Source organism: Perca fluviatilis, chromosome 13, assembly GCF_010015445.1.
Source record: "Perca fluviatilis chromosome 13, GENO_Pfluv_1.0, whole genome shotgun sequence".
Taxonomy (NCBI): Eukaryota; Metazoa; Chordata; class Actinopteri; order Perciformes; family Percidae; genus Perca; species Perca fluviatilis.
Window position 1 is genome coordinate 7,948,567 of NC_053124.1, and position 13,504 is coordinate 7,962,070.

At 42.0% G+C, this 13,504-nt stretch overlaps 1 protein-coding gene across 3 annotated transcripts in view; it reads left to right on the top strand.

Moving 5' to 3' along the window:
- col22a1 (collagen, type XXII, alpha 1) overlaps positions 1–13,504 on the top strand; it is a 96,867-nt gene that overhangs the window by 5,640 nt on the left and 77,723 nt on the right. For all 3 annotated transcript variants that reach the window (XM_039821014.1, XM_039821015.1, XM_039821016.1), the window contains exons 3-4: positions 14–580; positions 7,128–7,208. In XM_039821014.1, coding sequence (XP_039676948.1) covers positions 14–580; positions 7,128–7,208 — 648 coding nt within the window. The remainder of the gene's footprint in view (positions 1–13; positions 581–7,127; positions 7,209–13,504) is intronic.

Consider the following 13,504-nt stretch of genomic DNA (forward strand, 5'->3'; position numbering starts at 1 on the left):
TTACTTCTGACAGGATGTAAAAATGTCCACTATGACTTGGCGTTCATCCTGGATACCTCATCCAGCGTTGGAAAAGAGAATTTCGAGAAGATCAGGCAATGGGTGGCCAACATTGTCGAGTCGTTCGACGTGGCGCCAGACAAGACGAGAGTAGCCGTGGTTCGCTACAGCGACAGACCCACCACGGAGTTCACCCTGGGTAGACACAGGACCCTGGAAGATGTTAAGCGAGCTGCCCGTAACATACGCTACCTGGGGGGGAATACAATGACCGGGGATGCTATCAGCTACACCACCGCCAACATCTTCACGGAGCGGAACGGAGCCAGGCCCGCAGCCAGAGGCATTCAGAGGGTGGCCATCCTTCTCACAGACGGCCGAAGCCAGGATTATGTTCTGGAGCCCTCGAAGGAGGCCGCCAAAGCTGGCATCAGGATGTTCGCTGTGGGCATCGGGGAGGCGCTGAAGGTGGAGCTGGAGGAGATCGCCGCCGAGCCAAAGAATGCCCACGTCTTCCACGTGACCGACTTCAACGCCATTGACAAGATCAGAGGCAGGCTGCGGAGGAGGCTGTGCGAGAGTAAGTCAGCCGTCGGGCCCAGTGCCAACACATTGCTCACACTGCATGCCACATGGCTTCTGTTTGAAGCCTCGCTCTGAAGAGCTTGCCTCACCCTGAACGTGCAGTTAATCATCTTAGACTCTTATTTTAGCCTTTTAAGCGCTATGCGGAAAAGACTCAATCATCAAAAAAAAAAAAAAAATACCCCCTTAGCCAAAAATAGCCCTAAAAAAAATACAGCTTTATGTTAGCTGTGAGGAGAAATGGAGAACTAAATCTGCATGTGAGTGTTTTGATGCAGAAGATGGATGCTTTGCACTCCAACACAAATTCCTGCCTAAAATTAGCCAGACAGGAAAGGAAAGGATGCCATAAGTCTTAGCCGCAAAGAGTCAACGCAAAAACGGAAAAAGACATGATTACATGGTTTAGCACACAGATGAGCATAGTCAAACTCTCAACTCTCAACTCTCACAGTAATCTGGCTCTAAATTGTCATGTTTGACATGGCAAACTTCCTCTGAAGGAAGTGCTGATTCAGATAAACACCTTTTCATTCTTTCGTTTTAGACTGTTCTCATGAACCATTCGTACATGTAGCTACGAAAAGTAATGCACTGTAATTCATATGTATTTCGTGTTTATTGCCAACCCGTTCTCGCTCCGAACTCGTAAAATGCGGACGCTTGGTCAGTGGCTCTCAGCGTCAGATACGACGCAATAATCACCCCTCAGCGTGTGAATGGAACGCACCGGGCAGAGCAGCAGCTCCGCGGCATGCGAAGATGACGTAGGATTAAGAGCGACAACGGTAGCGAGTAGTATGAAAGGCCAAAATTCCACATGGGGAGGGAGGTTGGGGTGGTGGATGGGTCAAACAACACAGGACTTTCACCCCGGAGAATGGGGTTCGTGTCACAGAAACGTTAATTTTATAACCCCACCCACGATGTTGTCCAAAACCCAACTGTCGGGTTCTTTTGTTCCTAAACCCAACTGTCGGGTTCTTCTTTTCCAAAAAGCAACTGTCCAGTTCTTCTTTTCCTGAATAAAACCCAACTGTCCCTTTTGTTGTTCCACGTGTCACGTGATCGTACCTTTTATAAGCCCACCCACGATCTTTTCCTAAACCTAACTGCGTCGAAAGTGACGACAATAGTCCCGACCCAGCGCGTTTAGATAAAGCGCATTTCGATATGACGCTAAAGAAGACTTTTAGCGCCAATAATAACGCCAAAGACACTTGACCAATCGTCCGTATTTCACGCGATGGGAGTGAGAATGTGTTTTGTTGCTGTTTGCACCATTCACTGCTGCTGTATGAGACCGCGAAGATCTGCGGAAACTCAGGGCTTTCAAGTGGGGTGGTAGAGTTCGTGCTCCGGAAGAAGTTAAGGGGAAACGGGTGTTTGTGTCCCGGGAGTATTACTTAAAGGGAACCAGTGTTTTAACCCAAACCGCAAACTTTTTTTCTAATCTTAACTAGTCGTTTTGGTGGCGTTGCTGCATGACACTCACCTTTTGTCGGTTAAACATAACTGCAACAGCCGCTGTCACGACTGCCCCCCTCACGGTAACCCCTAACCCTGTACCCGGCTCATGGTCACCTCTTATCGGCTAAATTTAACTTTACAGACCGCTAAACTTAACTGTTGTGCATAAGTTTCCGTACGCTTTCATACGAAAACGATCAAGAGAATAACTTGCTCATATCGTCTTTCAGAGTGATACTGGTGCAAGGGGAAGCATGGGGCTTCATTTTAAAGCCACTGACCTTTGAACTTGCTCCTTGACTCCATATATTTTCAATCTGTCAACTAGTAATGTAGGTTGTATGTTGTAAAGTATGCCGTGCATGCAAGTTTAGAGCGCTGTGGAACTAACCGAAGGCTAAATTTACGCAGACAGAAAGTCCCATTGTTTTCTTTCTGTAATCTCTCAAATCATCCAGAGTGAGTCTCTAAGTATATCAGTGGTCAGCACGACTGGCTCACAGAGCAATGCGATGTTATTTTCACCCAGAAAATTATAGCTCTAATGTTTCAAGTGGGTCAAGTGCAGCTTCTCTAGCGTCCCCCTTTTAATCTATAGGTTTAAAATGGACACTACTTATTATGTGCTGCACCGATTCATTAGAGCATGTGTGTGTGGCCTCGCTTTCCAACGCAAAGGATCATACACCTGAATTTACATGATCCCAGTGACAGAGAACTCTAATATTAAAGCTCTTTTCTAACACCTGCAGTGTGTTTTAAAAAAATGTAACAGCCACAATGATGACTAGGTAATGTGGGTAATAGTAAGAATTAAAAATTTATCAGATCCTGACTGCAAATTAAATGGTGGTTGTTACTGCTCAAGCTTGTGCTGATACTGTGAACCTGTCTGAGACATTAATTTCCAAAGTCAGGTTTGACATTGCTTCCATTTTAACTCACAGCAGGATCCCTAAATTATAGCTCTAGGGCCAGTGCAGGGAGTAGCTCAGCTATCTAGCATGCTACGTAAGTGTCAGGGCTGTGCGACAACACCGCCTTTCAAAAAGAGTGACGCACTTCCATTCATTCACAGATTGGTACTCTTTGGTAGACTTGCTGGCTTTATAAACAATAAAAACCAAGTATCTTTTTACTGCGATCTTCAATTATCACTTTCAAAAAGACTTTTACAGACAGACAGACGAGAAAAACAAGACTCCTTTAATTTCACTGCTAAACAAACTGAAGACGGACACAAACAAGGACAAACTTTACAGCCGGAATTAGAAATAAATCATGTCAAATGGAGATAACACCACTTGTAGTATTAATAACAAGAATGCAAGTGCTGACAGTTAAATGAGCTACTTGGATTTTCTTATTAGGTATGATCTGGGCTTTGAATGGAGCAGAAAAACAAGCCAAGCCGTCCTCATGATGGACTCCACAAAGGTTAAAAATCCACTCCGACAGGATGATTTTTTATAGCTGTGAGTTAAGCAAATTGCAGGGTCAGATAGTAGCTGTTTGACACATACTTGATCTGTTAGGGAAGTTGGAGTGTCTCACTGTGATATTTTGGGCCACAGATATTATTTAGGGCTGACAGTCACGACACAGACAAATTGTTGGGCTGATACTAGGTTTAATGAGAAGTTCCTCTGAACAGATTGATTACAAACTGACGACAGGATCCTGATTTGCTGTCGTACCTCATCAACAATGTGAAAATGTATCTTCCCATGTGGGATGGGGTGAGGAGCTTCTATTCAAATTCACCTTGTCAGTTGTAAAATGAATGCAGGCGAGCAGATCAAAGTTATTCTCAAACACTGATGAGATTTGTCTCGATAGATCTGAGATTTAGTTAGTGGGGATGGGACTTTTTTCTGTGTTGCAGCCCTGCTACTTAATTTAGATTGAAGAGTGGAATATATTCGGACATAAAAGTGTTACCTAATGCAGCTGTAAAGGGTTGGGTCACCCAAATGACAAAAAAACGTGTCCTTTCTCTTGCCTCTTGTGGTATCTAGACATGCAGATAGTTTTGGTTTTTATTTACCAGATTTCATACAAAACTCAAATGCAATGTAGGTAATAGAAATTGAGTTGATTGTGCTCACATTGATAAACTACATTTAGACACAGCTAAAGGTCTATAGCCATGCTAGCAGCTCTGTAAGGCACAGCAATGCATTGAGCTTAAAGGTCCAGTGTGTAACGTGTTTAGTTGTTCATTATCAAAATCTGTGTTGCCCGTTCACAAACTTGTCCTTTTTCATGAATATTTACCTCCACCATCAATTCCAAGTATTCCTATTGGCTTGAAATTTTACATTTGCATTCACATCAACTGGGGTAGACGCTCCATATTCATGTGCCATCTTGAAATACGTTAGCCGGTAAGGGACATACAGGACATGCTGCTCCGCCTTTTGTGTTTTCGCTGTCACATGATAAACTAACAGGTGCTGCTAATGCTGCTAATGGGTATCGTAGCTTCCCGGCCCCGGCAAGTTAGAAGAAGGAAACATGGAGGACCACACGTATTCAAAATCTAAATTTCAGGAACAGGAGTCTTCTTCTTCGCCCAGAAAAAGAAAAAGGATATTGAAAAGCGCAAGAGACCGGGTTTTTGAAGCGTGAAGGCTATCGTAGCTGTAATACGTACTTTGAACTGCGTGGTGTGAGAGAGTTGATTGCGATATATGATCTCAACGCTAGATGGGAGTAATTTCCACACATTTGACCTTTAATGCTACAATCACAATGCTAACATGCTGATGTGGCAGGTACTGTCTAATGTTCACCTTCTTAGTTTAGCGTGTTAGCATGCTAGCAGTTGGTAAGAGGCAATAAACACATTAGACCACTGAGGCTGATAGGAATATCATTAAATTTCCTCAACACATTCTCACTCCCAACTCGTCATATATGGCTGCTTGGTCAGGACCCTTTGGCGTCAGTGTTAAACGTTCTGGGTACCCAATTTTCAACGTGCGGGTTAGTCCGATTCAACACATGGTTAACATTGGATTCAAACATAACTACTTGGTTAGGTTTAGGCAAAGATTGTGGTTTGGGTTTAAATAAGTCTGTTGGCTACATAACATATGTACGTTATGTTAGTTAAGTGCGTTACGTAAATACAGTAAGTTAACTTCAAATAAGATTATTTAACATTGATTTTTTTGTTTCTCACACCAGCCGCGCCGCGGATGGGTTAACATTGAAGTTAGTATATATACAGTATCTCACAAAAGTGAGTACACCCCTCACATTTTAGTAAATATTTCATTATATCTTTTAATGGGACAACACTGAAGAAATTACACTTTGCTACAATGTAAAGTATTAAGTGTACAGCTTGTATAACAGTGTAAATGTGCTGTCCCCTCAAAATAACTCAACACACAGCCATTAATGTCTAAACCGCTGGCAACAAAAGTGAGTACACCCCTATGTTAAATTCCCATAGAGGCAGGCAGATTTTTATTTTTAAAGGCCAGTTATTTCATGGATCCAGGATACTATGCATCCTGATAAAGTTCCCTTGGCCTTTGGAATTAAAATAACCCCCCACATCATCGCATACCCTTCACCATACCTACAGATTGGCATGGTTTTATTTCAGTTAGCCTAATAGCTGGTTTGATTTGCATTGAGAGATGGAGCTTTGTGCCTTGGTATCAGACGCTGAGGGTCACTGACCAATAGCTGGGAGTGAGAACTTGGTTTTGCAGGTATTTGGTCATAAAACAATGTATTGGGTAAAGTGAATTTTTGACCTGATGATGGGGCTAGATAAAAAGCAAAAGTCATTAAAATTCAGCCCAAGGTGGATATGGATGTCCGTAGCAAATTTCTTGGCCATCTATCCAATAGTTGTTGAGATATTTCAGTCTGGACAAGAGTGGGGACCACCAGCATTGCCATTCCCTACAGCCATGCTGCTAAGGCGCCAAAGATTTCGACAGCAACCTTGACTCACCACTTCCACGTGACAAAATATGTTTGTTTTTGGTAATTTAGGTGAACTGACCCTTTTAATCTCAACTCTAATGTTTACATCTAATAAACTAAAAAGGATCCATATCTGCATTCTTCAGTAGTGAAACTGACATCTTGACACAAATAGAAAATAGCCCTCCTGTCAATAAAAACTCAACCTGGCGGTGTTGCCTTTCTCACTGTCAACACCATGAATGGGTGTGGAAATATAAAACTGTTACTGCTCTTTGGGCCTGTGGCGGTGCCTCCTGCTCTTGTAGAGCCACACACTCCACTCCCCAGACATCAGTCAGGAGAGATGGAGGGCAGTCTGTCTGCGCCGGTGCTCTTCAGATCAAACATCAGTCCAAAGGCTGTGTTACAATGAGATCACCATTTCCTAAATCAATCCAACAATTCACACCTTTTTCATCTGAACCTTCATCAGATTTCAGAATGATTGCTTATTGTCATAAAACAACACATGATTTCTAACAGTGGGGTTACCAATAGTCTCGCATTGCCAGACCTTCCACCACACCGCTGCGGAGGAGGGTCTAGCTAGTCCACACAGCATTCCGGGATGGGAGAAAAACGTGCTCTGGTTTATTGGCATTTCTTTAAACCAATCACAATCATCTTGGGTGGCACTAAGCGCCAGACAGAGCAACAGTGCCGCTGAAAAATAGCCTAGGGAAGAACTTGTTTTAGTGGAACGTGTACATTCAAAGGTTGTTTTAGTCGTCCAACAGAAAACTCAGATTGGACAGATAGTCTAGCTAGCTGTCTGGATTTACCCTGCAGAGATCTGAGGACCATAGTCCTCATAAATTGACCGGAGCTTAGAATGCCAACACAAAGAAAGAGGAAGGTGACGGACATCCGGCGGAATTTCCAGCGGCACCTAAACAATATATAGATTAGACCTTTCTTAAAGTTTCAGAATACACATTAAAAACACAGAAAACACATGATTTCTAACAGTCAGGTTACCAATAAAAATGTTTGAACAGTTCTTTGCCTACCCTGTGCTCCCAAAAGATCATCATATCCTGATTTACAGCATGTCAAACTAAACTATTATCCTCTCTTCTCAGATGTCCTGTGTCCAAACATGAAGGTTCAACCTGATCGGTTTAAGCCCAACAGCACCAGTTATGGTCTTGAAGAGGTTCCAGGTATGTGCAAACTGCTGGTTTTCTAACGGCAACATGTAGTGCTGGCAATACACCACAAAGTCAGCTCTTTGTTTTTCAAAGCATTTCCTACTCTCCCACATTCAGCATGGTTACATGAAGTGAAAATGTTTTCAAATGCAAAGATTTAGACAGTTTCCACTCATAATTTCCTCCATTTCTATGTGATTGGAAACCAAATTGGTTTTATTCATGACTTGGAAAGTGCTACTTTTCTGTCTTGTTTTATGCTGCCATTATTTAAAAAAAAAAACAATATACTTGCAAAACCAAGCTGCTGTGTTTTAGATGCATTTTGTCCACGGTTCCAGGCAGCCATTGACGTCTACCCATTTCCATATAATATGGAAATCTAATTCTAGACCCTTCAAACCTGCTTGACTTGTGTAATCAATCACACTGAATACCAAGTTCCAGTCCTTTTTGTCAAAGTTGGTCCCAAAGTCCCATTTTCCTCTCACTTCTTCACTTGGATAGCGCTAGTCTTAAACGGGGCTAATGAATGAATGGCATTAGCCAGAAGCTATTGTGTAGCTGTAGCTGCCTAGAGCACAATCACTACTGTCTAATCTTTGGAACATCCTTTGTTTTGCAATCAGTGCCTATCATCCCCGATTCCAAGCTGTTCTTCAATCACCTGACACAATCTGTGTTTAAATTCCACATTTCTGTATTTTTTTTACTTTGTTTGTCGTGAAGTGCTTCGTGCTGGGAGACGAAGTGAATCAGCTTATCAGATGTCACTTTGGATGATGACATTTGCATGTACGGTGGCTCTGAGTGGTCAAATAACTCTCTAAAGGCTTTTAAAGAATGAGACAAAACACAGAAAATGTAAAGTTTCTTAGTCAGTGTGTGAATATGATTGAGACAATTTGAGGTTATACTTATTTTGAAATGTGCGATAATTTCGGACGAAAAATACAGACTTGGTGCGCAAAGAAAATTTGAAGTGTAAAAACGACAAGCTAGCTGTTTAAGTCTGCTTATCTTTATCCTAAGCTAACAGTCTGTTAGTGATAGCTTCATATTTATTTTACAGACATTGATCTTGTCCTCTAACTTTGAGCAAGAAGGCAAATAAACGTATTTCCCAAAATGTCAAACTATTCCTTAAGTCGGAAAAACTGACGATGATTGTGGCAAAACACACTGATATGTTCCTTTAAATGCAGCTGTGATTTTTAAGTTCAGCGCTTGAACTAGTCATCTACCAAGTGGAGCGCATACCTAGTCCTCTGCCATTTTTTTTTCTTTTTTCATATATTCCAAGCTGCTGTGCTGAAGGTTTCTCAGAACTCTCGAATAGCGTTTAACCAGAAAGGTCGGATGTTGTTATAAGAGTGTCTTTTGGGGGATCTGAGTTCCTGTCTATGTCTCCCACCCACATCCATCACACTGAGAGAAAAAACAGATGCACTGGCATGACTGTTTAGACTCCTGCTATGTTGACCTTAATGGAAAAAGAGATGTCAGAGCGCTGAAGACGTGTGTGTGTTTTTGAAAGTTTGCCTCTTAACAAATTTGGCTGGCACAGTGATGACATTCTGCTCTTGTGCCAGTATCTAGGTATTTCCCCGCCAAATAGTAGTAGAAATGTAGTCAACATTTCAGCCTTTATGGGTCACTAAAAGTCACTGATACCCAGACCAATGACATTTTTGAAGCATCATTATTTCATGATTGAAGTTCCAATGAGAAATATAGAAAGGAATAATTATTCCACAAACCAAACGATCCATCGATCCATTTTTTTTTTTTAACCCACTGATCATTTTCGGGGTTGTGGGAGGCTGGAACTTATCCCAGCATGCATTGGATGATTGGCAGGGTACACCTTTGACAAGTCACATGTCTATCACAGGCAAATTTAGTTTTTCTACTGTAATTCATCTAATCTGCATGGCTTTGGGCTGAGGGAGGAAACCAGAGCACCTGGAGGAAATCCATGCAGACATAATACGCAAACTCAACACAGACTGCAGATTCAATCTGTCTGTGAAATACTCTCTGCTAAAAGGCTGCTGTGCAAACCACGGAGCCAAAAGAATTTAGATAAAAAATACAACAAAATTTGGCAAGAATCAAATGTCTTTGTATTGTGTTTTTTTGTCAATGTTTTTTATTGTTATACATCACTTATACTGTACTATTGGTTGTTAAAACTCAAGTAGATAGTACACAATTTCCTCTGAAATGTGGTAAAGTGGTATTTAATGTTATGGAGAATATACAGTAATGGATGTACTCAAGTTTAACACGAGTACATTAAAATGATACTTAAGTACACATCTTGAGTAAATGTACTTATGCCACATTTCCACTCCATGGTAACACACACAGCTCGACTTGATTTGACTGTCGGAACCGTTTCTTTGTGATCTTCCATTGCCAAACTCGTGGATAGTACCTGGTGCCTGGTACTTTTTTTTGGTACCACATCTGTCGAAGTTCCAAGTGAGCGGAGCCGATACTAGAAGATGGAGTTAAAACACTTCAGACCACTGATTGGTCAGAGAGAACCATTACAAGCACCAACACGCCATTTTCAAATAGCCAAACTACCGTCAATAGCATTTATTTTATTGATTGGCCCAGAATTAATAAAATGGCAGCCTCCAAAACCGCTTCATTGTCAATTGCTAGAGCAGATGTTCTGTTGTGTGGTTGCTGATGAAAGAATCCAGCGAGAATGGAGCGTTGCCGTTGAAGATGACGTCACGGCAGTTTTAGGTCAACTAAGAGTCCCGCCTACAATGACAGGGTATTATCTGCAGGGGAAAACAAAATCTAGAAATGCACCTGATACCAAAAATGAGTTGAGTCGAGTTGAGCCGAACCGTGCAGTGAAAATGAGGCATTAGTTACTTTACATCGCTGAAGCTGTGTTAGTGTTGCCTCCGCTATTAGAGAAAGCTTGACGTTTGATATCACAACTTCCTACACTCTCAAAAGTTGTGTCTACAAGTTGAAGTGACTTTTTGGTTCAAGATAAAGAACAGCCCATCAGGGGTGATTTGGCAGCATAGAGTATTAGTATGTGCTTCTGATCACAGCTGACAGCATCACTTCCCACTGCCGAGACATAATATCAGATAATCGCCATCGAGCAAGTGCTAATTATGCTAATTATGGCTTTTCCTCTAAAGCGCACAGGAATTAGAACAAACTTGGGATAAATTACTGAAACCCACTGATGTTTTCTTAGGCAGATGTGCCACTTTGTCAGATGTGCTGTAAGCACTCTAATTGGAATAAATCCTTTTGGGCTGTGTTTTGTTTATCTTTCCCATTCAAGTTTTGTCCCACTGGTAAATTATATGAGAACATGTTTTCTTGTAACCAAAAGCTAGGTTATTGTGGAATTCGCCATAAATATACTGTACACACTGCACTGATTTAGATTTATCTTACATTTAGCAACCTGCACCACAAATGAAATGGTGCTCCCTAAGAGGTACAAGTCACTACTATAATCATTTTAAATCCTTAGATACTGCCATGGTGTAACTTCAGAAATGGCTCTCTGTATTATAACGGTTCCAACATTAGGTCAAAGGACCACCAGGAGCATTTGAAGAGGCCACAGCAGGTTCCCAGCAAAAGTGTAGTTTTCATTTTACTTTGGATGTTGGCACATTTGAGAGAAAGTATCAGGATGTTTTTTTTTCTGGACATCGTTGCACAGACAGTTGCGTCATAATCAGATCTGAGAGCCCAGACCTGCATTGGGCCCTAGACCGCTGTTATCAAACGGAGGTCTGAGGTCTGAAGCTGCCCGACATGACAAAGATGTCCGGGGTTTTCCCAAAATGCAGTAAGTCTGTAACTGCTGTGGCCTCACTTTAAGACATACATTGTCAAACTTATGAGTAAAGTTTTTTTTTCTTCAGATTGTGGCAAGGCAAGGCAAGGCAATTTTATTTATATAGCACATTTCAGCACAAGGCAACTCAAAGTGCTTTACACAAATCATCAATCATTAAAGAACAAATAACAAAATAGGGAGTAAAATAAGAATAAAAAATAGCACATAGAGATTTTCTCTACATACAGAGAAGTACTAGACAAACAGTATTTATCGTCACTACACCAGCAGCTCCTGTAGGTGCCAATTATGATTACCCAACAAATGTTCCCTACGCTGGTGCAGAGAGAGTGTAATTCTCCGTGAGAAATGTCAAGATTATTTGCTGCTGATTTGACAGCCAAGAGACTTGTGGTTTGAGTCAGACTTGTGTTTATCATGGGCTGTCTCGTCCGACCCCTCAGGGTACTGAGAGCACACGAGAGGCTGCAGAGCATCTTTGCGGCTCATGCGCTCACTATCTACTGCGCTGCATGACTGTTGCCATCTGCTCTGATCAAAAGAATGCTGTGTGTGTGCATTTGCCTTTTCCCAGTCAGTGAACTCATCTGGCTTTTCCCGCAGATCACCCCATTGGTTCGTTTTTTTGGCTGTCCAAAATAACTTTTTTAGTTGATTATACGCTAAACGCTGCCAGTCCAAATTACAGCTCTGCGATAAGATGGCCCCCAAACAGCCACAGAAGCGGCGCGGTGAGCGAACGTGCACGATGCGAGCATGGTGACGACGACAAACAAGGCCAGCAAAAACTGCACAGCTGCTCGGCTTCCTCGAGCAAACCCTTCAGCGACACTGATGAGCAACAAAGCATCCCTCTGTATAGCATCACTTGACGTTTTCACAAATTATTAACACTTGTCACTGTAGAAATGCTAGACTTCTGCTCTGATTCAAAAATAAGCCAAGCCCTTTTACACCTGGCTTCTAACAGCAAATTCCAATAGTCTTTCTTTTTCAATTGGCTGCATGTGTTCTGCTTGCGATGTTGGGTTTTTGCAAAGTGTGTCCTTTGGTTTTAATGGGAAGGGGACTGGGACTGGGACTGCACAGGTAGTATTAGAGAACACTGCTACAATAATAGTTCTGACACCTTCGGTTAGGCTAGTTCTCCTGATTGAGATTGTAGTCTCTATGCTTTGGCGTCAAACCGCCAAAAACACAATGGCAGTTGCAGGGTGTGGCCAGTGCCCCCGTAATATTAAGACTCAACCCCCCCCCCCAACTGTGGCAAATATTGTCAGACATTCTTAACCCCACTATTATCCCCAAAGAGACGATTGTTTTTTATTGTTTTATGTGTATTTGTAGTCTTCTGTAGAACCAAACCTATGGAGGGTTGGTGGTACAGTATGTAACACTTGCCTGCGTGATATACTGTGCTTGGTACCCCTAAAATCACATGTGGCCTCAGCCTGGCCCCTCCGTTTGAAATGGTAGAGAACTGCCACTGCAAAAACAAGCATTTAGTCATGTTATAAAAAACTATGCTACTAATAACATATAAAAGAACATTAAATACAAATAAAAGTAAGATTGAAGGACAAATGGGCAAACTGGTTGTGTATTTAAAGCTTTAAGGCTTTTAACTATTTTATATTAATAAACGTTATGTTACATTTAAGCCATTGCCAAATTAGTTGATACAAAGCTAATGCTACAAATCTGCTCCACAAAACTGTCTATGTATTTCTGTCAGTATGGCTACGTTTACAAAATGGTGTCGTCTGGCGACTTTGGCGCTCAGAAGCTCGAGTGAAGATAATGACCTCTTCTGAAGAGTCCATCATGTTTTTTTTAATCCTCCGTGTCCTCCTTGGCTACTAGCAACTGCGTGGAGGAGGGGTAGGGGTGGTGCGCGATCACCGAACACTTGTGTCATCCGACAAAGCAGTAATTGAACCCGGCCTGAGCCCGACAAGCATTAATATATTTATGTCCGAGCCCAACACAGTTAAAATCTCGTTTTTTTTCTCATACTAATGACACATGTACGTTTGTTTGTGTGGAAAGCCCGCTTTTATTAAGCAACTGTAGGAAGGCATTCGGAAATGTCAACAGATGAGCGCATCAGCGCACACGGGGCAACAAGCGCACGTTAAGACAGGCGCGCACCTACATAAAAGCTTTTTTAAATTTAAAATGTTCAATGCCTTATTGCGCTGATGTGACTGAGCCCGACCCGAACATAATTTCTAAATATCTGTCCAAGCCCGTCGGGACCCAAAGGGCTCGGTTTGGGTATCCATCCTATAATGTGGATGCGCCGACAGTGTTGTTGTCATTACTTAGAATTTGTCATGGGGGAGACAGAAACTACGCACTATAGCTTTAAGTAAAATCAGAAGCAGAAACAGCACCGTTTACTGACCAGTAGAGGTAACTGTTAAAGATGCCAGTGAATAAATGAATG